Source organism: Mesoplodon densirostris, chromosome 3 (genome assembly GCF_025265405.1).
Source record: "Mesoplodon densirostris isolate mMesDen1 chromosome 3, mMesDen1 primary haplotype, whole genome shotgun sequence".
Classification (NCBI taxonomy): Eukaryota; Metazoa; Chordata; class Mammalia; order Artiodactyla; family Ziphiidae; genus Mesoplodon; species Mesoplodon densirostris.
In genome coordinates, this window is record NC_082663.1 from 108,847,451 (window position 1) to 108,874,258 (window position 26,808).

At 37.7% G+C, this 26,808-nt stretch overlaps 1 protein-coding gene across 1 annotated transcript in view; it reads right to left on the reverse strand.

Moving 5' to 3' along the window:
* The window catches only part of FBN2 (fibrillin 2), a 230,142-nt gene that overhangs the window by 184,373 nt on the left and 18,961 nt on the right, over positions 1 to 26,808 (reverse strand). Inside the window, exon 5 of the mRNA XM_060093309.1 lies at positions 20,798 to 20,893. Coding sequence (XP_059949292.1) covers positions 20,798 to 20,893 — 96 coding nt within the window. The remainder of the gene's footprint in view (positions 1 to 20,797; positions 20,894 to 26,808) is intronic.

The following is a 26,808-nucleotide window of genomic DNA, read 5'->3' on the forward strand; positions in this document are numbered from 1 at the left end:
GCCAGGGGACACACATCATTTTTAAGTTCACCCATCTATAACCAGATATGCAAGTTTACATTAACAGTAACAAGCATATGAAAAATAGCAAGTTTTCTACTCCACTGATTACTGGCTTCTATGAAAAACAAACAAGTTACTCATCAATTCCTTAACCACTAATGCAGAAATCTTGGAATGCACTTTTTCCTTCCAAGTACAGAGTGCTCCCGAGTTTTTGCTGATCTATTTCCATATTGATTTGGAAATAGATTTGATCCAATACTCAGAAAAACCTTTACCATATGTAATTTCTTCAAATGCTTAACTGATGAGGATAACACCCTACATCCAAAGAAAATGGTAACATGAGATAGACAGAGATAAACTCCTGTTATAAATTTTGAGTTAAGAAAAGGAGAAAATTATCTTCAAGAAAAAAGGAAAGGCCTTTTTTTTTGAAAGGATACATAGAGTCTGTACTAGTTTTTTTTAACAGCTTTATTGGAGTATAATTGCTTAACAAAGGTGTGTTAGTTTCTGCTGTATAACAAAGTGAATCAGCTATACATATACATATATCCCCATATCTCCTCCCCCTTGCATCTCCCTCCCACCCTCCCTATCCCACCCCTCTAGGTGGACAGAAAGCACCGAGCTGATCTCCCTGTGCTATGCAGCTGCTTCCCACTAGCTGTCTATTTTACATTTGGTAGTGTATATATGTCCATGCCACTCTCACTTCATCCCAGCTTACCCTTCCCCCTCCCTGTGTCCTCAAGTCCATTCTCTACGTTTGAGTCTTTATTCCTGTCCTGCCCCTAGGTTCTTCAGAACATTTTTTTTTTAGATTCCATATTTATGTGTTAGCATACGGTATTTGTTTTCCTCTTTCTGACTTACTTCACTCTATATGACAATCGCTAGGTCCATCCACCTCACTACAAATAACTCAGTTTCGTTTCTTTTTATGGCTGAGTAATATTCCGTTGTATCTATGTGCCACATCTTCTTTATCCATTCATCTGTCCATGGACACTTAGGTTGCTTCTATGTCTTGGCTATTGTAAATAGAGCTGCAATGAACATTGTGGTACATAACTCTGTGAATTATGGTTTTCTCGGGTTATGTGCTCAGTAGTGGGATTTCTGGGTTGTATGGTAGTTCTATTTTTAGTTTTATAAGGAACTTCCATACTGTTCTCCATAGTGGCTGTATCAATTTACATTCCCACCAACAGTGCAAGAGGGTTCCTTTTCCTCCACATCCTCTCCAGCATTTATTGTTTGTAGATAATTTGATGATGGCCATTCTGACCGGTGTGAGGTGATACCTCATTGTAGTTTTGATTTGCATTTCTCTAATGATTAGTGATGTTGACCATCCTTTCATGTGTTTGTTGGCAATCTGTGTATCTTCTTTGGGGAAATGTCTATTTAGGTCTTCTGCCTATTTTTAGATTGAGTTGTTTGTTTTTTTGATATTGAGCTGCATGAGCTGCTTGTATATTTTGGAGATTAATCCTTCATCAGTTGCTTCATTTGCAAATATTTTCTCCCATTCCGAGGGTTGTCCTTTCATCTTGTTTATGGTTTCCTTTGCTGTGCAAAAGCTTTTAAGTTTCATTAGGTCCCACTTGTTTATTTTTGTTTTTATTTCCATTTCTCTAGGAGGTAGGTCAAAAAGGATCTTGCTGTGATTTATGTCATAGAGTGTTCTATGTTTTCCTCTAAGAGTGTTATAGTGTCTGGCCTTACATTTAGGTCTTTAATCCATTTTGAGCTTATTTTTGTGTAAGGTGTTAGGGAGTGCTCTAATTTCATTCTTTTACATGTAGCTGTCCAGTTTTCCCAGCACCATTTATTGAAGAGGCTGTCTTTTCTCCATTGTATACTCTTGCCACCTTTATCAAACATAAGGTGACCATATGTGCGTGGGTTTCTCTCTGGGCTTCCTATCCTGTTCCATTGATCTATATTTCTGTTTTTGTGCCAGTACCATACGTCTTGATTACTGTAGCTTTGTAAAATAGTCTGAAGTCAGGGAGCCTGATTCCTCCAGCTCCATTTTTCCTTTTCAGGATTGCTTTGGCTATTGGTGTCTTTTGTGTTTCCACAAAAATTGTGAAATATTTTATTCTAGTTCTGTGAAAAATGTCATTGGTAGTTTGATAGGGATTGCACTGAATCTGTAGATTGCTTTGGGTAGTAGAGTCATTTTCACAATGTTGATTTTTCCAATCCAAGAACATGGTATATCTCTCCATCTGTTTGTATCATCTTTAATTTCTTTCATCAGTGTCCTGAAGTTTTCTGCATACAGGTCGTTGTCTCCTTAGGTAGGTTGATTCCTAAGCATTTTATTCTTTTTGTTGCAGTGGTAAATGGGAGTGTTTCCTTAATTTCTCTTTCAGATTTTTCATCATTAGTGTATAGGAATGCAAGAGATTTCTGTGCATTAATTTTGCATCCTGCTACTTTACCAAATGCATTGATTAGCTCTAGTAGTTTTCTGGTAGCATCTTTAGGATTCTCTATGTATAGTATCATGTCATCTGCAAACAGTGACAGCTTTATTTCTTCTTTTCCGATTTGGACTCCTTTTATTTCCTTTTCTTCTCTGATTGCTGTGGCTGAAACTTCCAAAACTATGTTGAATAAGAGTGGTGAGAGTGGGCAACCTTGTCTTGTTCCTGATCTTAGTGGAAATGGTTTCAGTTTTTCACCACTGAGAACAATGTTGGCTGTGGGTTTGTCATATACGGCCTTTATTATGTTGAGGAAAGTTCCTTCTATGCCTACTTTCTGGAGGGTTTTTATCATAAATGGGTGTCCTAGTTTTAAAACTGACTTTTACCAATTTGAATAACCTTTAAAAAGGTCACTTTCTAAAATATACTGGAATTTTCTTAAGAAGACACTTGATTTTTCTGCAATGCAATCAAATGTTCTCAGGACACTGAGAATTATGCTCCAAGCAGTGAGACTTTGAGATTCTACAATTTACTGAGAACAAAAGCAGGTTCCACTGGTAAAAGCACTGCTGGCATGCTTCCTTGCAAGATCGGGTGGTAACAGAGTTTAGGGAATAATCCCATTCTGTCCACACAGGAACTGGAACAAGTGAAGACTGCTAGAGCTACCATGTCACAATGCTACCAGAGCCAAGTACAAGCCACAAGCCTAATGATTTTGGCACAATACTGGCATTTATGTCATAGACAATGTTCTTACTCTTTAATAGAGCCAAAATTATTTCTTCCAAAATGGTTCCAATATCCGATGGGGGTAATTTTCTAATGTTTAACAAACACAGTGGGGAAAATGCAGCAACAATAACAAATCAAGAAAAAGCCCACCTTGATGAATAAAAAAATGTTGCCACTAGTTTTAAAAGTTAAAAAACCAATCTCTGAATGATGAGCATTTTTTTTCCTCAACCTGATTCTAATTAAATGATACTAATTAAATTCTATTGAGGGCATCGATGCCAAGTTTTTAGAGATATTCTTTTGAGCCATTCTCTCCTTGTCACAATCCCTTCTAATAAACACCATGATCACTTTGAATTTTGATCTATGACCTACAAATTCTCTGAAGAATTTGAATTTGAATGAAGTTTCTCCTCTCCTAATACCAGTTAAAGGTATTGAGATTCATGCCTAAATGACAGTTAACGTTTTCCCCCCATCTCATTTTGTCAAACTCAGAAATACTCAGAGACTTAAAACGGCTGTTTTTGAAAATATTTTTTAACAGTTACGGTTGTTAAAAAATAATGTTGGGGGGCTTCCCTGGTGGCACAGTGGTTGAGAGTCCGCCTGCCGATGCAGGGGACACGGGTTCGTGCCCCGGTCCGGGAAGATCCCACATGTCGTGGAGCAGCTGGGCCTGTGGGCCATGGCCGCTGAGCCTGTGCATCCGGAGCCTGTGCTCCGCAACGGGAGAGGCCACGACAGTGAGAAGCCCACGTACCGCAAAAACTAAATAAATAAATAAATAATGTTGGGGATCAGATTAACAGAGCTCTTCATGCTGCCATTCTCTTCTTGTGCATTCTATGCAGAGAAATTTGTCTTTTAAATATTTCATTTTCTAATTCATCAACTTTCTTCCTTTCTGGCCACTTTTTAAAGAAAGCATCTTTATCCATTAAATATTGTTATTCCCTCTCTGATTCTTTTCTTGGGCTAGTTCCTTCCTTTCAGCAATGTTACTCCATCCTTAGGCTCTACTTTTCACCTATTCTTCTGAAATCAGACCATTTTTGCTAATGTTTACTGGACAAAGTTGTCTGACTGTCTCATGGGTGTCTTAGGTATGACATGTCTTACCCTGAACCTCCTGTCATTTCCTAGAACTCTGGTTTTCTCTCTGTGATCATCACATCAGATAAGGTCATCAGCATTCACACAGTCATCCAAGCTAAAACCCTTACAGTAATTCTTGACACTTCTCACTCTAGCCCCAGATCTGTCACTAAGTCTTGTCCATTCTGCTTTGGAAATGTCACTGGAATGCATAGCCTCCCCTTCAGTACAACTCTGATGCCTTAGTTGAGGCCCTCTGCTCTCTCCTAGACCATTTCAGCAGCCATCCTTCTTTCAGTGTCATTTGCCTTCAGAGTTTATTTTCTTCCACATCTAAGTTAAAATTTTCTAAAGTACCAACCTAACAAAATATTTTGGCTGGCTTCCTGTTAGTATATGATAAAGTCCACATTTCTTTTTTTTTTTTAATTAGTTTCTTCTTTATAACAAAGTCCACATTTCTTAACTTGACATAGAAGGCCCTTTTTGTATGACTGTACACCATTAATGTTTCTGAACTTTATGCTGTAAGTAAGGATACCACTCATTAGAGGAGGTGTGAGGTTTCAATGACATGATGCATGTCAAGTGTTTACCCAGTTCCTGAAAACTACTGAGTGTTCAAAAATGTTAGCTGTTATTGTTATCATTATTACCTTTTTCCTTCATAACTGATAAATTCCTCAACCTCCCATCCCCAAATTACACCCCACTCTAGCCATGGTGGACCAATTTTCTCTTCCCAAACATGCCCTTCCTTTTCATCTTGTGTCTGTGTACTTCATGTTCTCTCTGCCTGGATTTCCCACCATAGAACTTAATGGCTAGAATTCAGAGTTGAGAGATAGTCCCCCCTTTCTTATCCTCCTACCTTATTTACTATATACTCTATACAGTGTATACACATTACTATATATATTGTAAATACTGGCAGCTGCCCCTTCTGTATAGATATAATAGTTCTTGACTGAGAACTGAGAGGAAGAGGGAGCCCCATTTCATGGGCCATACCTGCATGGATTGGAGCTTCCATTACACTGCACTGAGGGGTGGGGAAGGAGGAAGCAAGTCATGGCTCAAGTGACACAGACCCTTGTTGTTTTTACCTAGATTTAATAGGTCTTCTTGAATAAGTGTGTCTTTGTTTGCTTGACTCTCATAAGACACTTCAAAAGGCAGGAATGCAAGGGAACTTCCTCAACATTTTATGACAACAGGTAACCTGTTGCAGGCCATCTACAAAAAACCCACAGCTACATCGTACTTAAGGGTGAAAGACTGGTTGCTTTCTTTTTCCTTAACATCAGGAATAGGACAAGGGTGTCTGCTCTTGCCAATTCTATTCAGCACTGTAGTGTAGGTTCTAGTCAGGGCAATTAGGCAAGAAAAGGAAATAAAAGGCATGCATACTAGAAAGAAAGACATAAAACTATCTCCATTTGTAGATGACAAGATCTCATGTATATATAAAATTCTAAATTATCCACTAAAAAATTAATACGTTCCTCAAGGTTGCAGAATACAAGATCATTACACAAAAATCAACTGTATTTCTATACACTAGCAATGAAAAATTAAAAAGTGAAATTAAGAAAACAAATCCATTTACAATGGCCTCAAAAAATAAAATACTTAGGAACAAATTTAACAAAATTTGACACAAGAAGTATAAAAATCATACTTCAAAAATACAAAGCATTGTTAGAATTAAAGAAGATATAAGTAAATAAAAAGATATTCCATAAAATAAAGGAGAAAAAAGAACAAATTAAGCAATTATTTTAAGACATTTTGGGATACCCGTTCCTAAATGTCTTCAACAAATGAGAGTAAGGTAGGGAAGGAGATTCCTTGCTTTATCTTACGCTGATAATCAGCCTGATGGGCAGGATTTCTAGGGCAGCCTGACGTCAACACCTAGAACACCAAACACCATACACAAAAACTTAACATATGACGTGTGCATGTGTTATGGATGAACACACTCAAGAAATTCCAGATTCTCAGAGATTTGTGGGCCAGATTTCCTTGGAACTGTGAGTGGAATTTCCTAGATTTGGTTTGGTAATCACCATAAATCTAATCCAAAATGAATGAGGAATAAAGCAGAGGGCCAGATAGTTCACTCCAAACTTCTCATAAATGCCCTGAGTCAGGAACTACTGTGCTTACTAGTTAAGTAACTACTGTGTTCAAGCTTTTGCTTTAGTGTCATCCTAACGGGCAATAAGATAGTCTGTGACATCCAGAGCCACTCTGTACAGAACAAGGTCACTGCAGCCCCCAGACAGGGTAATTCAAAGCACAGTAATTTAGAACTCTGCATTTATTACTGCAAATTTCTTTCAGTACAGTGTTCAGAGAAAGAGATATGTTTTCTAGTTCATTATTATGTCTTTGGGCTAGCAAACAGGGTTAGAGCTATATTTCAAGATCCTTTGTAATGTGATATTTACAATAAGTAACACAGAATCTCCTAAAAGCTTTTAACTGAATGATTGGATGTATATGTTTCATAATTCTAGTAATTAAATAATAGAAAATATTTTTAGGCATTTGTACCAAGCAATGTACCAAGTTCTTTATATATTGGAGTATACCTTGTGGACTAACCCATAATGCAGAGCTCCTTACTCCTAGACCAATCTCTACCTTTCCAGCATTCATCAGCACCAAACTGGCCATGCAGCTAGCATCTCAGGAAGAGGATAAGACCTAAGAAAGTCCTGTTAGGAAGGAAAAGCAAAAGGAAAGGCTGACCCCTCTGTGCTGAGGAGTACTGTCAGAGGCAGGCTGGAGAAGCACAGCATGAGAAGTCCAGGGCAGGGACAGTGTGTTAGATACAGTAAGGGGAATGCAGAGGGCACAGTACATCTGCCTTCTTTTGGGACTCCAGGAAGAGGTCACCTCCCAAATCCACTCCAATCTGAGGATAACCAAAATGGCTCCTGCACGGCCCCACAAGGACCTTGAAATTATTGGAGGATTTGGCCAGGATGTTTGCAAAATCCTACACTCATGATCATACCTAACAGATAAGCAAAAACCCTTCGAACATCTTGCCGCAGAGTTGAGGATTTAACTGGGATTCCCCAAAGTCCTTTCCTCACCCCCTCAGCTCCTTGGCCATTATCTGCTCAGCTGCTCTTTCATCTTGTCTGGTTCCGGCTCTAGGTTTTTTCCTGAAGTGCCCTCTGCCTGAAAAATGCTGCCTGGTATTCCCCAGCCCTAGTCAAGCCCTCCAAACTGTCTGTTTATCAAACAGCGTTTCAGATACCACCTCCTTCACAAATCGTTCTTAAAACAATTACAAGTAAGAGATCAAGTTCCTTGGCTCCCACTCAAATACAGGGACAATAAACTATACTTTTTTAGTTTGCAGAGTCATAAGCAACAGGAAGTACATAGTTGTGTAGTGAGAAATAAATACTTATAAATGCCAGTAATTATTTTAAAAAGAGGAAATATTATAACGTATGATACGAAAAGTATGTGATGTGTCTCTTTGTACATCTCAGTATAATCTACACTACTATAATCTCACTATGATCTACAAAACTATAATGGTATCTTTGAATAAGCTACAGAGTTTAAGCAAGATATGATGTCATAAGGTTGCTTCAAACAAGTGAGATTTTCCTTAAAAAAGACCTAGATAATGCTTTTCATTTTCTACTTATGATTTTTAAGGTATATTGGGTTTATTTCTTAGTTTACCACATAGTAACCAAGCCAAGATTATAAACATTATAATTGAAGCCATTTTAAACATTGTTGACTCAATCTTGCCCCCTGCAGGGAGTGTTAACATCTTACTGAGGTCACTGAGATTTAAAAATTTGTGAAATGGAGAAAACTTTAAGATAAAGTTGACTCTTTTCAAATCCAATTTTGCCACATCAGAGAGAGGGACAGCCTATTCTAATATTGTTAAAACATTATAAATCTGTTCAAAATAACCCGATAGTAAGTTTTCTTCAGAGTGGCTTCATTTGGGGCTCTAAATGTAAAAACTGAGTTGTTGATAAAATCTTGACTATATTTTAATAAATGATTTCTCAGACTTGTCATAAGAATATTCTGGGGTATTTTGTACCTACCTCACGCTAGACCAGTGTTCTACAAACTTCGCCTTACAGTGGAATTACTTTGGGAGCTTTAAGAAATAAATGCTGATGCTTGGGGGTGGGTCCCATTGTTCAAGATTCTTATGTAATTGATCTGGATAAAGCCTGGGTGTCAGGATTTTAAATGCTCCCTGGAAATGTAAATATGCCACGATGGTTGAAATTCATTGAATTTGGAGCACTAAATTTGAGTCTCCAAGGTATAGGCATAGGAATCAATATTTTGGAACAAAAAACTCCAGGTGATTCTTATTACCAACAAAGATAGGTAAACAGTGATCTAGCCCAGTGTCCTCACATTTCAAACAAGAAATTACTCATGAATTGACTTGCTTAAGAGCACAGTTAATCTGTCAAATTCTAATTAAAATCTCTCTGTGACAATCAGAACTTAATTCTTTTTTCTTTGATGAAAATAGTCATGTTCAAAATTTGGAATGTGCCATGTATGCTATTTCTAAGTCAGATGAAGACATTCACATTCAGCTTTGTCCATATGGAAGAATTTTGCATGCATTAAACCATGACATTAAGTATGGTCATGGGAAACACAGTCTTTAATCCACAAAAGATGAGGCACCCATAGAACCAGTGTTTCTTGGTACAATAATGTGTACTTAATAAGCCACCACAATCTTACTTGTAAATGTCAACTGCAATATCACAAATCATATCATCTTCTATCAGAAACCCCTATAACCTGGCTTTCTCTGTGACTTCAGATTGATTTCAGATCAAAAACTTGTAAATGTGATATCAACTTCCTGGCAAACACAGGAGATTGAAACCATATCATAGAATCTCCCTTTCCCACTGCTAATATAAACAGCAATAAAAAAGGTAAAATCTAACAAAAAATTTCACTCTCAGCACCTAAAGTAGGAAATAGGCACAAACTCCTGCTATAATATTTGAAAATGGCAGCCAAGGAATGAAATAGGAGACTGCTCCTCCAAATAATACAGGGAATGAGAATGATTCATCAATATCCTATGAAGTCTCACTAATTCTCCCTTGAGAGCTACTGTGGGTTCAGCTTATGGAGAAATTAGGGAAAGTTTGGAGGAGTAAAAGTCCCTACCAACCAACATAATAGCTCATCAGAAAGCAGAAAAACAGAGAGGAACCAGCCATTGTGATTTCTACCAGATGGGAGGAAACCAGACAGTGAAGACAGGATGATCCTCGCCACACAGGGTCAATTATCCCGAGTACTCAACAGGAGAAGAGGAGACCCATGGACAATATGGAAAAAAAAATTCTCAGGGAGCAGGAGGCTGGACTGAAGTCCCTTATGATGACAATAGCAAGGAGAAACTACTGCTGGAGAATGATAGGGCAAATGGGTGAAATCAGCACCAAGCACGATTCTCTGAAATCAAAGGTACACCAGGGACTATAGCTGAAATGGGAGGAATCACTCAAATTTCAGGGATATACTCTTTGAAAAGAGAATATTCCCATGACCATACAGAGTGATCCTAGCACAAGTCATACAAAGAATATCCTCAGAAAGTGCAGAGCACAGATCCTTTCATCAAAGCTGCCCAAACCCCAGCTGAGGTCTTCCTCTCCTCTTCTGGGCTCAGAACACCAAGTACTTGAATCCCTGGCTCTCGAACAGGAGCAAGGACAGGAAGACAACTCTTAGGTAATTTTGGAAGGGAGAAAAGGAAAATTCACTTTTACCAAGTTAGTGGAAATAGAAATTCTGGACAGAGCTGCCCATTTTAAGCAAGCATAAGATAAAAAGAAACGGGACAGGAACTTTCTAACATACTATAATTTTTTTTAAGGCACAGAGCAGATTAAGAAAACAAGAATACTCCATTATAGGAAAGAAAGAATAATCAAGGAAATAGAAAATAATTATTCATCATTAAGTATAACGTTAGCTACAGCTTTTTTGGAACTGCCCCTTTCTCACATTGAGGGAGATCTCTTACTCTCTAGTTTGTTGACAGTTTGTGTCAGGAATGGATTCTGGATTTTGTCAAATGTTTGTCTGCCTCTATTTAGATAATCATGTGATTTTTAAAAATTTGTTAATACGGTGACTTATACTGATTCTTTATTCTGGGATAAAATTCTGGTTATTATATACACTCTTTCAATATACTGTTGGTGCACTTTGCTGAAATTCAGAAATTTTGTATCATGAAAAATATTTGCAAGCTCTTTTTTTCTTGAAATGCCTTTCGCCGGTTTTGGTTTCAAAGTAATCTGGCCTCATAGAATGAGTTGGGAAGTTTTAACTCCTGTTTCTTTTCTAGAAAAATTTTTATAGGATTGGCATTATTTCCTTCTTAAATGTTCAGCAGAATTTACCAGTGAAGCTATCTGAGTCAGGATTTTTCTTTATAAGAAGGTTTTTAACTACAGGTTCAATTTCTTTAATTGATATAGGGATATCTATGTTATTTCTTCTTGAGTGAACTTTGTTGATTTACATCTTTCAAGAAATTACCCACTTCATTTTTATCAGCTTAAAGCTGTTCATGGTATTGCCTCATTATTCACTTATCAGTAAAATCTGGAGTGATGTTACCTCTCTCATTCTTGATATTGATAAGCTGTGTCTTTGCTTTTTCCCTGTCAGTGTGGATAGTGGCTTATCAATTTTATTAATCTTTTCAGTGAACCAGCTTTTGGTTTCAATGATTTTCTCACTTCTTCTGTTTCCTACTTCATTTATTTTTACTCTGAACTTACTTCTTTTCTTCTGCTTATTTTGGTTTAATTTTTCTTTTAATTTTTTAATGAAAAAGCTGAGGTCCCTGATTTGAGATCTCTCTTCTTCTAATATAGACCTTTAGAGCTATAAAATTCCAAGTATTCCTTCAATGGCATCTCACAAATTCTGATATATTGTTTTCATTCATTAAGTTCAAAATGCTTTCTAATTTCCCTTTTGATTTCTTCTTTGAGCCACGGATACCAGAAATGAGTTACACAGTTTCTGAATGTTTGGGTATCTTCCAGAGATCTTTCTGTTACTGCTTTCTGATTTAATTCCATTGTGAACTAAAAAGACACTTTGCATACAGCTTAAAGAATCTGTCAGGCTATGCCTGGGTTCTCTCTGCCCACAGCACAGCCTGGAAAAACTCTCAAGCAGCAACCTGGGAAAATCTAGCAGAGTCCTTTCAGGGATCACTTTCTATTGTTACTTGAGGTCCAATATCTTGAAACCCATTGTTTCATATATTTATTCTGTTTTTCAGTTCTTCCCAGCCAGGAGGGTTAATCTGGTTCCTGTTAGGCCATGTTGGCTGGAAATAGAAGTCTCAAATTTGTTTTAAGTATTATGAGTTTTGAATAAATATTTTACCACATCTTACACATAAAGAAACTCTGGGTATAAGCATTCAGAGGTATAATCAGAAATTTATATACCAAAAAGATTTCCCTAGGCCAGATAACAAAAGAACATAAAAATAGCAAGCCATCTCTTTCATTCTATTGGAAATGTGTACCTATCTATCATTCTCATACTTAACAATTGATACAATATATTTCTAAAGTGTAGAAATACATGACTTTTGCAATTTTGTGTTTTACTCGAAATAAAGTTGTAGTTAAGTGTGTGAGTTTTGAGGTTATACCACTGTATTCCAATCCTACTTTCTCCATTTATTAGCTGAGTGAATTTCAGCAAATTGTTTTACCTCCTCGTGCCTCAGTTTTCTCATTTGTAATATGACGTTAAAAAATGCTATCTTTGGGTTGCTGTAAGTATTAATTTCTCTAAAAATCTTATCATAATCCCCAGTATTACATAATTTTCCATTTCAAATTAATACTACTTTAATTTATGCAGAGATAAATCTTAATCTGACTGAAAACACTATACATACAAACGTAATAGATTCACTGCTATTATCTACCTGACATGCAATGAATTCTCCTGAATGAGGTCTTTGCCTTCAGCCTCTCCACCCTCCATTTCTTTTTGTTTACCACTCCAGACTGACCTTTATAGGGAACTCCTTTCAAGATTAGAAGTCCTTCATAATCCCTCTCCCCAGAGCCTACTGCATAGAGGGCAGCCTCTTGGCTTTGGCATTCCAGACTTTGGATATTAACATCCAAGTTTATTTTTCCAGCCTCATCTTCTACTCTTCCCTTTCACTGTATCTTAGAGCCACACTGATGAATAAGCATCCATGAACACTCAAGGACCTCAACTACGTCTGTACTTTTTTCATTCTATTTTTTCTACTTGGAACTGCTATTTTTATGTAGTCACATACACAGCCTGCCTTTTATATACTGTGTGGAGCAGAGGGAACACAAGGCAACTTAAGATAAAAATATCTGCTCTTAAAAGGCTCACAGCCAAAAAAGTAAGCAGTCACAATGCAATGATGAAGAGAGCTAGTCTAAAGGAATGGGATATATGGCATGTATAGGAAAAAAAGAAGAGCATGCCTAATTTTTGCACCAAAGGTAAGGTAAGGCAGGGAGGCAGGTGGTGGTCAAGGAAAGCTTCACAGAGAAACTGTTCTCTGGACAGTCTGAAGACCCCTCTGACCTACTTGTATTAGATTTAGCAATATACTAGCCCATTGATTACAAGTACCTTGAGTGAAATAAACTACTATATATTAGTTATACTGTGAAATGCTTGGAACACGACTTCATGCATAGAGCAGGGGGAGAGTAAAGAGTCCAGTTAAATAGTGAGTAACTACTAATAGCAACACTGGTACTTACAGTAGAAACATGTCAAAAAAAAGATGAGCAGGGTGTAAAAATTCAACTGCATAACGGGCAAGGCAGTGATTATGATATATAGTATTTTTCATTTGACCTGTATTATCACAAAAAATCCACACAAAAATTACATTGTTCACAACGTATGCACTCTGACCTAAGACATTCTGAGTGATGCTGGAACAATCTTCCTCATCCATAAACACAATTCTGTGTAGGAGAGCATATCATATCTTGGCTTTATTTTTCATAATTATAGCTTATTATTTACTGAGCACTTACTCTGTGCCAGACACTGTCTAGGCACTTTATCTTTCATTTAATTCTTATACCAAGAATGTGAGCCACTCTTAAAACATGCTATTTATTCTGAGTCCTTACACTATCAATAAAAGCAGCATTAAACTTTATGTGTATGATTTAAACGGTTGACAAAATCTCTTTATTCCGTATCTGAAAATCCATTTTTGAATATTCCACTGTTATCTTTTTGATAACTGGGGAGTTCAGTTAAAAGAGATTAGCATCAATAATGATCATTTATTGGGTGCCAAGTATTGTATCATTAAGTCTCAAAAATAATTCAAGGTTGACACAGTAGACACCTATTATATATTCAGAAACACAGATCAGAGAGGGCAATCACATTTCCAAGGCCACACAGGTCTTAATATTAAGGTTTGATTCTGGCTATACCCTGTGTTCCTAAAACACAGCAAATATCACTCAGTAGATGCCTACCATGTGCCAGGTGCTCTGCCTATTATGTGTTAAGAGCTTATTAACATAGTATTGCTTTTAATCTTCCCAACAACTCTATAAGGTAATTGCAGATCCATAATCCTTTATCTGAAACCCGTGCAGACAGGTGTTATTTAAGAATTTTTAGTATTTGAGAATTTTTTTTTAAATATACAGTGATATAACATAAACCCCTCTCCCCACCCATGCACATTTTGTTATTTATTGCTTTTGGCTAAATCCTATGTAATAACCTTTCATTATATTTAATTCGTGTGTGTGTGGTAGCTTCACCTAGTTTCCATACCAGCTAAAACTCTAATGTCTTCGGACCTGATGCTGAAATAGGAGAACAGGAAAGTATTTATGGAGCTACACAACTCTAAAATATTTGAATATTTTTATTTTGTATTGCAGGTTCCTCTGCCTCTAGGTAGACAAACCAAAAGCAAACAAAGATATACATAAATAAGGGCACTTAGAGCTGGAATAAATGAAAATACTCACTGGTTTAACTCAAAGGAGTTTTAGAAATAAAGCATCAGGGTCTAACAGGCTGCCAACACATTCAATCTTACTGCATAGAGCAAAAGAGCACAGGCTTAAATCGAAGAGTGAGAAACGGAAGCTTGGCCTCTCCCAGATCAGATTAATCAATGAACTGATTTTCTCCAAAACTTAAGAGCCGTCCTTTACACAGCCCAGCATCTCCACTCTGAGTTTTAGCTTTCCATCTCCCTTTGCTATCATTCTTCATTCCGTTCTTCTTTTCCTTCCCTTCCACTTTCCACTGCCTGCTTTTTTTCTCTCTCATTTTCCTTCCCTTGTGTTCTTAATGGCATTCAAGATAAGGATGTCATCTGAGCTACTGCCAAAAAGTTCAGTTCCCACAGATCTTCTGGTATTTCTCTGATGCCCATTTAAGGCTAAGTTTAGCTTAGAGAGTGCAAGGTTATAAAACGTTCTTAATGACCTCAGGAGTGCAGAACTGTGTGTGTGTGTGATCGTGCAGGAGCGTGTGAGTTTGACATCTGCGGCTGGTAATGTTTTCTCTGTTCCTTGTAATTTCATTCTCACTAAATCTTCTGAGTGCAAGAAAAAGGGAGACCTCTTATTTCTATAAACCAACATCAGCTCAGTAACTGTGGTAACTGGTAATTAATTGTGGAGTTTAAATAATGTTATTCAGTACAAGATTCCATCATGCTATATCGTGTAATATTAACACAGGAATTAGTCCGATACTGTTTTTCCCATTATAATGAGTGAGTTTGTTTCATTCAGATTAACTGCAGGAACACTTCTGTAATTCTCCCTTAATCAGGAACCATTTCTGAGCTCTCACATAAATTTGTTACTACTCCCATTATAGTATTTACTATGTTGTATTTTATTTTAGTGTTTAAGCAGATGACTAGTTCTAGTCTTTAAACAGATAATTTGCTTCTCATTAACAGGGAGTATATATTGTTTGTAAGTTGAACTCCACATACTTGGCCTAATACTAAATAAGTACGCAATAGATATGTGATAAATAAATAAATATTTATTTATAAATAAATTTATTTTAGTTACCATCCTGTATGTTCTAACTTGTGGTTAAAAAGGTAAAAGAATAAAATTCCAATAGGAATTTTAGGAAATTCCTAGGAAAAAACTATAGATATTTATAATATTTGGAAATGGGGAAGACTTTTTAAACATAATACCAAAGGAATTAATCATAAAAAGCCTTTTTGGAGGGAAATGAACAGAACATATGAAAAGCTTTAAATTTTCACATATTCAATGACTCAGTAATTACATTTCTAGGATATATTCTAAGAATAAAATCAAAGATATAGATTTATCTACATAGATTTTTATCACAGCTTTGCTAAGAAACAAACCAATAAAATCACAAGAGAACCTGAAAATGACCTTAAATGTTAAATGTTAATTAATAAAAAATGTAATTACAGTAGACAGCTATATCACCATAATTGAATTTAAGGTCTGAAATCAGATGGTTGGAGATCCTCCTCCTGTTCTAATACCCCCAATGCTACCATAAGTTTGAAGTGGGCAAAACTTCCTCATCTGTGAGACAGAGAAAATAACTTTACAAATATCATACAGTTGTTTAGAATGTAGATACCTAGCCCTCATTATTACAACATGCAGTGTAACTATTACAATCCATAATCTAATAGAATGTTGTTCATAACCTAAAAGAAGAAGCAGGACATAAGTACATTTCATGTTACAGAACGTGAAATATTCTTACAGTCGACTCCATAAGAATGGAAATAGCCCATTCTTTGTAAGCAATATATGTGTGGTAGAAGAAAGGACTCAAAGTGTAACCCAAATCTTAAAAGTAATTAATTCTGACTGGAGAAGAATCATAAATAATTGCATTTCTTGTTTTTCCTTGTCTTATTTTCTAAATTACCTTATAACAAACACACGTTACCTTTAGATAAGAACATTACAATGGGAGGAATTTTTTCTAAAAGTACTGCCCATTCGTTTCTTGGAAGTATCAAATCCACTGCATATAGAATTCTGCAGAATTCCAGTCTGTTCTCTCACCACACTCCCCTGTATTCCTGGTCACATTATTAATTTACTATGCTACTTGAATGTCTATAGGCTAAACAAACCCACCCTGCATACTTTATAATAGATTCCAAGAGTATGGAATTAATGTTGATTAATAAATGTATAAATTATTTCTGCACAAAGTTTGGTCTGGTCTACATAATCCCCAGAATTCTGGAAAGCCCTAATTTGCCAATCTCCACGCTCGTTCTTGGAGAATCTGGATAAGGTCTCAGTAGGTTTAATAACAGTCATTGTTACTTTACCAACTGAAATGTGAGTGGATGAACAAAAATGTACAGAATAATTCAAGACTTTAAGGTGCCATCACACAATCCTGAGCAGTAAGTTATAACGGATGCCTTTAGAGAAGTCACCATCATCACGTTCCCCCTGAATTAGACAGTAAGAGAGGCACTACACATCTGTTAAATGCCCGCTTAGGCAGGAGCATAATAACGCAGAGTTTAAACAGCCAGGACTCTGACAACGGAATTCCGTCTCACAATGGAGGGAGCAAGCGCACACCCTGTGACTGGAAGTATTCGAGCAGAAGCTGAGTTACTCCTCCTCAACATGTTTTTAGACACTGAGTTCATGCGTTAACTGGATGATTTTATGAAAGTTATCCTGAAGGGAAATCTGTCCATTTTACATTTCACATAAAGGCGTGATACTTTAGATTTTATAAACTTTAACATTTGCAACTTGATCTCACTTTTTTTTCTGATGCAGATTCAGATTAACAAAAGGAACTTTTCTTTAAAATATCAGTAGGTTAAAAAGTAAATTTCCTATCCTCCTTTTTAAGGTACGATTTACTGAAAGATGTACATTTTAAAGGAAACATCACTAAGCATAAGGGTATTTGAAATTTTACCAAATTTACACACTTTTTAAAAGGAAGTCATGTTTACATGTTTACTACTACAAACTGTTAAAAAACAATTGTTTAACAATTTGTAGTAGTAATTTATGCATAATTTAAAAGGGTCTAGGATATATTTCTAACAGATGGTCTTTATATAAGCATCAAGGAAAATTCCATTACAAAATACGATTTCAACAACCATTTAAGGTATAGAAGTTGAAACAGGGACCTGGGGCAGGCCATGTTTATTTTTATTTTAAAAAAAATACTTATTTATTTATTTGGCAGCATCAGGTCTTAGTTGTGACACGTGGTATCTTTCGTTGTGGTGCGAGGGCTCTAGAGCGCACGTGCTTACTTGCTCCGCGGCATGTGGGATCTTAGTTCCCTGAACCAGTGATCGAACCCACATCCCCTGCATTGGAAAGCGGATTCTTAACCACTGGACCACCAGGGAAGTCTCCAGGCCACTGGAGTTTATAATAAGTAATCACTGTACTTAGTCCAGAAATCCCTCAGGTAATTTCATTTCTTGCCTGCCTGCCCCCTCCAAGTTTCTACTGATAAATAATAAGGTATATTTTAAGTGTTAGAGAAAAAACACCAAGTCTTGATATATAATGATGAATGCATGTCTATGTATTTTCAGGTTTATATTAAGTACAATATTTATCTTATTTCAAATGTCATCTTTATGGAGAGAGAAGCAAAAAAAATTGAATATTGTCATGTGCCTTGGACATAGCTAAGCTGTCTGCATTTTACAATCAGCATGGGACCACAAGAACTCTTTCTTCAATGTTAAGTATAAAAGGTCATTGTACATATCAGCAAGAATGAGGAAAGAACTCCAAAAAGGCTCAGCTTACCCAGCACCAAGACTCAAGTTAAATACCACAATCATGCCAGTCATTGGTTACCATTCAGTCTCTGTCTCCAGTCCGGAAACCAGTCTGCCAGAAGCCCAGATAGCAGAAAAAGCTGCCATGTTTATCACACTACTGATCCCAAGAGACCAATTTAAACAGAAATTATATGTGTTCTACATTAAGAATGAAAAGTATCCCTAATTTTACAAAACAGTTTTTTCTAGGAGAACAAAGAACATATATTTTGAAAATTCAATCATTGAAAAAGACAATATGAACCATAAATGTAAACTGGGCACATGGGTCTATTCACTAACCTCAACATAAATAAATTATTCCTTTTGTAGCTAAGCAGACAATGTTTCTTGAGAAAAATTATGAACTCCACTTTCAGTGGGATTAGCTATTACACATTAAAAATTCAATTGAAAATATCTTTCAAAAGCGTTAAAGTTCAGAGTTGCAACCTAAGAGTGGAAATTGCTAATTTCTTCTTTGGAAGAAACAAAGTTTTAGAACTTTCATCTGAAGGTTAGTACTTAAAAAGATTTTTAAGAAACAAACCCATGTTTAAAAAAAAAAATCCTTCAGGCCAATGCATTAACTAATAAATTTTGTAATTCTTCTGAAAACATGCTACTGTACATGTAAAATATATGTTAAGTGTTTACTGAATTTCCATAAATTTAATAAGGACTAACAAACCCAATGAATGAATAACTGTTGCAGAATAACGATGTAATGCCTGGAAGCCTCTTTCTCGAAACTACACAATTCCTTTGCCAATTAGGAATTGAATTTGAAATCTGCTCAAGATAAAAGTGCTACAAAGTTTACATGACCTCCAGAAAAAATGAACATCATCTCCACCAATTATAACTATGTTTGAAATTATAAATTTAACTATTTTCCATTCTATGGTGTTTAAATAAACTTATCATCTCGGAAATTTGTTTTATTCCATTCTCAACAACTTATCATTTTATGCTAACATTTCACAATTAATTTTTCTTCCCAAAATAAAAGCATCTGGTGAAGACGTTTAAATTTGTCCTAAGTGTAACTATAAACTCTGTCATTTGTGGAATGTACTTCGGTCCCAAGAAATCTCTATTACCTTAGGAATAATGTAAATATCTTAATGTACATATACATACAAGTGTATGTTAAAAGGCTGCATACATCTTACTTTTCAAACTTCACCATATAATTCTAATTTCTCAGCTTCTTCTCAAGCTTCAACCTGAATACCAGGATTAAGTTTTTGTCAGTGTAATGGATATAATTTTAAAAACACAAGGTTTCTTTGCAATTCAAAGCCTCTATACATATATAAACCATCACCACTACTTATCTGTAACATTTCAATGACATAGCTTCATATACTCAAAGTTTCACAACAAAGAAAGCACTATACAACTTTAGATGCTATGAAAGCCCTGGGAAAATCAATTGAGTATTATGTAATTATGAATGATTATGTAATATTGATTTTAGTTTAAGCTTATTTTACTTTTATGGTTCAGTGCTAAACAGTTATCACATTTTATAAAATTTACCTTCTTTGATATGCCCTTTTGCTATCAGAACATTATTAATAGTTCACTTATTCCATCAACACTGGGGATTTTCAGTAGTCTACAGGTCACAAGTTTAACTGCTATTTAAATTATGGTAAATTGGTTTCATATTGGCTTGACCGACAGTTTACATGGATAAGGTGGACAATGCTGGATGCCTACCCAGCAGCCATTCTCCTACCCCTTTCCTCCTGCCCAACACAACTTCTACTGGGTTGATACCAAACTCTCCTTTTCAGATAGATGACTTTGAGAGGCTTTCATCATCTCCTGCTCCAAAGACAGGGCCTGGTAAGTCTACATGGAACATATTAATACCATTCCTCTCACCAGGGACTGGTTCAAAAACTCAAGCTTAATCCAATCAGCGTATGGAGTATCTCTGAAGGCTAGTATTGGCCCATGGTTAAAGGAGAGGTTTTCTCTCTCTAGATGTGAACAAGAAAGCATGTTCCCTTAGTTACTGCTGGCAGTCATTTCACAACTATAAAGAACTGGAGGGTAGGGCAAAACTGACAAAGGAAGGCAAGGCCAAGAGAAGTAGAACAACAGAATGAAAGGCTTGATCATGTCCTACCTGAAGCCCAGTGACTCTGGAATTTCTGTATGCAATGTAATATATTTCCTTGTTGTTTAGGGCAATTTATTTCAGATTTTTGTTGGTTTTGCAGCCAAGAACATGCTACATTTTTTTTTTTAACAGAGGCCGCACTGCCAACAGTGACTCCTAATTTGAATTAACTCCAAGTTATTAGGATCTGCCATCAGTCACTCACTCAGAATTACTCTAGAGCCGGAGTCCCAGAGTTGGCCTCCTGAACTGAGTTCACTCTGGTGGAAAAAACTGAGACACTTCAACTGCTATTAGCTATATCTCAAAATCTGACCATACAAGTTATAGACATAATCAAAGAAGAATGAAAATATTTCGTTAGAAGATTTTTTTCATCAGGTAATAAAAAATTACACATTTACAACAAGATAAACTTCTCCAAAGGGAGGTTCTCTTTTCTCTTCTTACCTCTTTCACACTGTGGACCAGTGAATCCATAAACACAAGCACAGCGGTTGGGTCCAATACAACGTCCACCATTCTGACATCCATTTTCACAGACGGCTGCACACAAACACAACAAGAAGCTCACTGTACAGTAAATGTCCAAGTACAATGTAGTAGTGTAGAAATGTAGCAATAATGGATCTTACCTCTAAAACACGTCACATCATGCATTTAAGTAAATATATTTCAGTGTATGTTGAGACCAAAACCTACATAATTCATGTAAATCACGTTGTTAAGCAAGCATTTGGTAAAAGTTTTTTTTAATCAGAATCACAAGGATTGGCTGGCTCTAATGCCCATACAGTCAGAATATAATGATTCAATCCACTATTTCAGTTCTATTAACACTATAATCTATTTTCATAGGTAAAAGGTGACTGAAATATGAAGGAAAAGGATTGTAGATTTTAGAGAGCAGAGAGAGGGAGAAAAAGAAGCAGAGGAAAATGCAATATGAAAAAATAAAGAGGATATGGCAATAAAAAAGAAAAAAACAAAGAAAATGAAGCCAAAAAAGAAGGCAGAATAAATAAGTAAAAGGCAAACCTAACACGAAAAATGGGGGAAAATACTATCAATTCAGCAATAAAATACCAAGAGAAGTAACTAATGTGTCAATTTATACAAAGAAAGAAAGGGGAAAACCTCACTGTGTCAACACAAAAGGTTCTTTCTTATGAAATTAACCCACAGTTCAAAATCTGTAAGTAATGATGACAAACGCCTGCGGCACACACTTTCCCTCCTCTGGACTTGTGAAGGGAGACCAGAATTCCGAAGTCAGGTGGCCCAGAGGGAGCCAGAGAGTCAGAAAGGAATCTGAACTCTCTCCCCACTGCACCTCCCAAGGGGAGCAACTCAGCAGCCAGGACCCAAGACAAGAAAGTGTCCTAAAAAAATCACCCTTCTGATTACTTGAAAAATAAGTATTCCTGTGAAACATAATGAGGACAGCTGAATTCAAGAATCTCATCTCCTGCAAGAGAAAATACCAATACTACAAGCTGTGTCATAACCTACCCACCTGTTGAACAGATTAACACTGTCCTCACAGAAGTAGAAGAGGATTACATTCTATGACCTGTGCCTCCAAAACAGGACTTAAGACACGAAAGGGCAGTGACAAGGCAGAGCACATTTACGTGCACTTCAAGTGAGGGCCATATCAGAAATGGGAAGCTCAATAAATAAAGTGATATCTAAAGATGCAAGAGGGTTGCTATTTCCTTACCAGGAACATGCAGCTGGATTACCTACCATCATCCAGAGCACACAGAATGATTTCTCTTCTGCTCATAGTAGCAATACCAAAGCAAACTTTGAAACAAGACACCTTCGTCTTAAAGCATCAGTGTGCCAATGGTCTTAAAATTCTTTGTCTGCATCAGGCTTCGCTCCAAAGCAGACTTCTTTGTATGTCTACACAGGAATGTCTCCCTAAGAACCACACCTTTCTGCTTCTTCACTTGTCCCAAGCTGAGTTTTACTAGAAAGTCCAATTCATCACTGCCTTGGAAAAACAGTTGGGCAGTAAGTTAGACGGATAAGTACACAGGATAAAAGATGCAAAATAAAGGTCATGAGAAGCATGAGAAAGATGGAGGTGGACAGGAATGTGGAAGGAACAAAAATCTGTCAAGAGAACTCTCGGTAGGGTATAATTTCCCAGAAACAACCGTAAGGATTTGAATATTTTGATTGTTAAAGGTATACTGCAAATGGGTAACACTCACCTAATGTAATTAATTAATATGAAAGGAATTTTCTTTAAATACTATCAAGGTGTAAGAAATGTCAATGAAAGTCACTGTCCCAGACATGTTCTCTCATTATGCATATGCTAACCCTTATAATGTGAATGGGAAAACCCATCCATGACTGTCACTCAGGATCTATCCCTCGGGAGGCAGAGGGAGGGCTTCTCTCAGGGTTTTCCAAGACAGAGCTTCCAAATGCCAGGGAGGAGAAGAGGGCTGGATGAGCCTGGAGCATCTCCTGGAGACAGATCGCCCAGTACACATGAAATCCAGGCTAACCTACACAGGTTAGACTAACAATGCCTCTCTTCTCACTGAATTTTTTTTTGGTGTGGAAAACATAGTTATTATTCATAAAAAATTATGTTAACATGCAACATGGCTTTTTGTTACTTCAAATGAAAAAAAAATTTAATTTATCAATTTTAATTTTTAATACAGTAAATATCAGCACGTATAACCCATTTAAACAAAAAATCTTTGGTGACTTCAATAATTTAAGGAACTACCAAGGGTTCCTCTGAACAAGAAGGATGAGACCAGCCAATACAGCCATTTGCTTCTATTCCTACTCTCACCTGAGAGAGAGATCTTCCAGGAGAGGGACCATAAGGAGTTTGCCTTTGTTTCCCCCTCATTTACTGTAGTATTTGATGAACTGCAGATTCTCAAAAATTCCCAAAATATATCAAAATCTCGCAGGATTCTTCCCACCTTTTTGGGAGGTGGAACAACGCAGGGAACAGATGAGGAGTTCTGCTGTGCTCAGCACATCCCAATCACGTCATCCTTCCGATTCTCAGCTTCCCTGCCTATAGAGTAGAGTTAATAGTCCCTACCCCAGAGGAGTTTGAGGATTAAATAAAATGGTGTAAAAAACAAAGTTCACAGTGGCTATACATTAAAGTGTTCTACAATCTTAATTCCCCTTCTTTTTTACACTGCAAAGAATCTGTATGAAAAATAAGACTTGTTCTACAGCAACCAAAGTTTACCCTGAAGAGCAATAGCCAAAGAAGAGAAGCAGGCAATGTAGATATAAAAGTGGACCAAAAGGAAAAAAAAGAGGTAAATTCCTTCTTTTGAATAAATTAGGATAAAAGTTATTTTATAAAGTAACAAGACATAATGGCAACAAATTTACCTTTCAACTGCAGTTGGAAAGAAACTTGTATAAGCCTAAATTTCCACCACGGAAAGAATGCTGACCACCCAGGAAGAAAAAAAAGTGCTTACACCTAGTGTGGGACAAAGCAAAAGGCAAGGAAGAAGAAGACTATGGAAAGAAATATGAGCTGGTTTCTTACCTGCCTGCCATGATCTGGGGAGAAGGGAGAAGCAAACACTGTTTCAAGCTGGTCAGCCTGTCATATAGAACCCTGATCATGACTGCCAAAGTCTGAATATTTTTATTCAGTAAATATTTACTGAGCACCTACTCTGTGCTAGGTAATATGACAAGTGTCTGTTATTACTAGACAGACTCCTGTACCACTCATAGGTACAAACACTTGGACATAAGTCAAATCTGAAATTATGGTAGTCACTTCTACACAAACATATGGGATAAAAACAGACACTAAAGATGGCGGAAGAGTAAGATGCGGAGATCACCTTCCTCCCCACAGATACACCAGAAATACAGCTACACATGGAACAACTCCTACAGAACACCTATTGAATGCTGGCAAAAGACCTCAGACCTCCCAAAAGGCAAGAAACTCCCCACGTACCTGGGTAGGGCAAAGCGGAGATTCCCGCACAGAGGATTGGTGCCGACAAGCACTCACGAGCCCGAGAGGCTTGTCTGCTCGCCCGCCGGGGCGGGCGGGGCTGGGAGCTGAGGCTCGGGCTTCAGTCAGAGCGCAGGGAGAGGACTGGGGCTGGCAGGGTGAACACAGCCTGAAGGGGCTAATGTGCCACAGCTATACGGGAGGGAGTCCGGGAAAAAGTCTGGACCTGCTGAAGAGGCAAGAGACTTTTTCTTCCCTCTTTGTTTCCTGGTGCGCGAGGAGAGGGGATTAAGAGCGCTGCTTAAAGGAGTTCCAGAGGCGGGCGTGATCCGCGGCTGAAAGCGCAGACCCCAGAGGCAGGTGTGGGACGCTGGGCTGCTACTGCCGCCGCCAAGAGGTCTCTGTGCGAGCGCAGGTCACTGTCCACGCCCCCCCTTCCGGAGAGCCTGTGCAGCCCGTCCCTGCGGGATCCAGGGTCGGCTTCCCCGGGAGAGCGCACGGCGCGCCTCGGGGTGGTGCAACGTCACGCTGGCCTCTGCCGCCGCACGCTAGCCCCCGCACTCCATGCCCTTCCTTCCCCCCGCCAACCAGCCTGAGTGAGCCAGAGTCCCCGAAGCGGCTGCTCCTTTAACCCTGTCCTGTCTGAGCGAAGAACAGACGCCCTCCGGTGACCTACACGCAGAGGCGGGGCCAAATCCAAAGCTGAGACCCAGGAGCTGTGAGAACAAAGAAGAGAAAGGGAAATCTCTCCCAGCAGCCTCAGAAGCAGCAGATTAAAGCTCCACAATCAACTTGATGTACCCTGCATCTGTGGAATACATGAATAGACAACGAATCATCCCAAATTGAGGAGCCAGGAGTCAGTGCTGTGCCTCTGAGGTGGGAGAGCCACGTTCACGACACTGGTCCACAAGAGACCTCCCAGCGCCACATAATATCAAATGGCGAAAATCTCCCAGAGATCTCCATCTCAACACCAGCACCCAGCTTCACTCAATGACCAGCAAGCCACAGTGCTGGACACCCTATGCCAAACAACTAGCATGACAGGAACACAATGCCACCCATTAGCAGAGAGGCTGCCTAAAATCATAAAAAGTCCACAGACACCCCAAAACACACCACCAAACGTGGACCAGCCTACCAGAAAGACAAGATCCGGCCTCATCCACCTAATTAGTGCCACCATTAGGCACTAATCCCCTCCACCAGGAAGCCTACACAACCCACTGAACCAACCTTAGCCACTGGGGACAGACACCAAAAACAACGGGAAGTACGAACCTGCAGCCTGCAAAAAGGAGACCCCAAATACAGTAAGATAAGCAAAATGAGAAGACAGAAAAACACACAGCAGGAGAAGGAGCAAGATACAAACCCATCAGACCTAACAAATGAAGAGGAAATAGGCAGTCTACCTGAAAAAGAATTCAGGATAATGATAGTAAAGATGATCCAAAATCCTGGAAATAGAATAGACAAAATGCAAGAAACAGTTAACAAGGACCTAGAAGAACTAAAGATGAATCAAGTAACGATTAGAAACACAATAAATGAAATTAAAAATACTCTAGATGGGATCAATAGCAGGATAACTGAGGCAGAAAAACGGATAAGTGACGTGGAAGATAAAATGGTGGAAATAACTACTGCAGAGCAGAAGAAAGAAAAAAGAATGAAAAAAACTGAGGACAGTCTCAGAGACGTATGGGACAACATTAAACGCACCAACATTAGAAGTATAGGGGTTCCAGAAGAAGAAGAGAAAAAGAAAGGGACTGAGAAAATATTTGAAGAGATTATAGTTGAAAACTTCCCTAATATGGGAAAGGAAATAGTTAATCAAGTCCAGGAGGCACAGAGAGTCCCATACAGAATAAATCCAAGGAGAAATATGTCAAGACACATGTTAATCAAACTGTCAAAAATTAAAAACAAAGAAAACATATTAAAAGCAGCAAGGGAAAAACGACAAATAACACACAAGGGAATCCCCATAAGGTTAACAGCTGACCTTTCAGCATAAACTCTGCAAGCCAGAAGGGACTGGCACGACATATTTAAAGTGATGATGGAGAAAAACCTGCAACCAAGATTACTCTACCCAGCAAGGATCTCATTCAGATTTGATGGAGAAATTAAAACCTTTACAGACAAGCAAAAGCTGAGAGAGTTCAGCACCACCAAACCAGCTTTACAACAAATGCTAAAGGAACTTCTCTACGCAAGAAACACAACAGAAGGAAAAGACCTACAATAACGAACCCAAAACAATTAAGAAAATGGGAATAGCAACATACATATCAATAATTACCTTAAATGTAAATGGACTAAATGCTCCCACCAAAAGACACAGATTGGCTGAATGGATACAAAAACAAGACCCATATATATGCTGTCTACAAGAGACCCACTTCAGACCTAGAGACACATACAGACTGAAAGTGAGGGGATGGAAAAAGATATTCCATGCAAATGG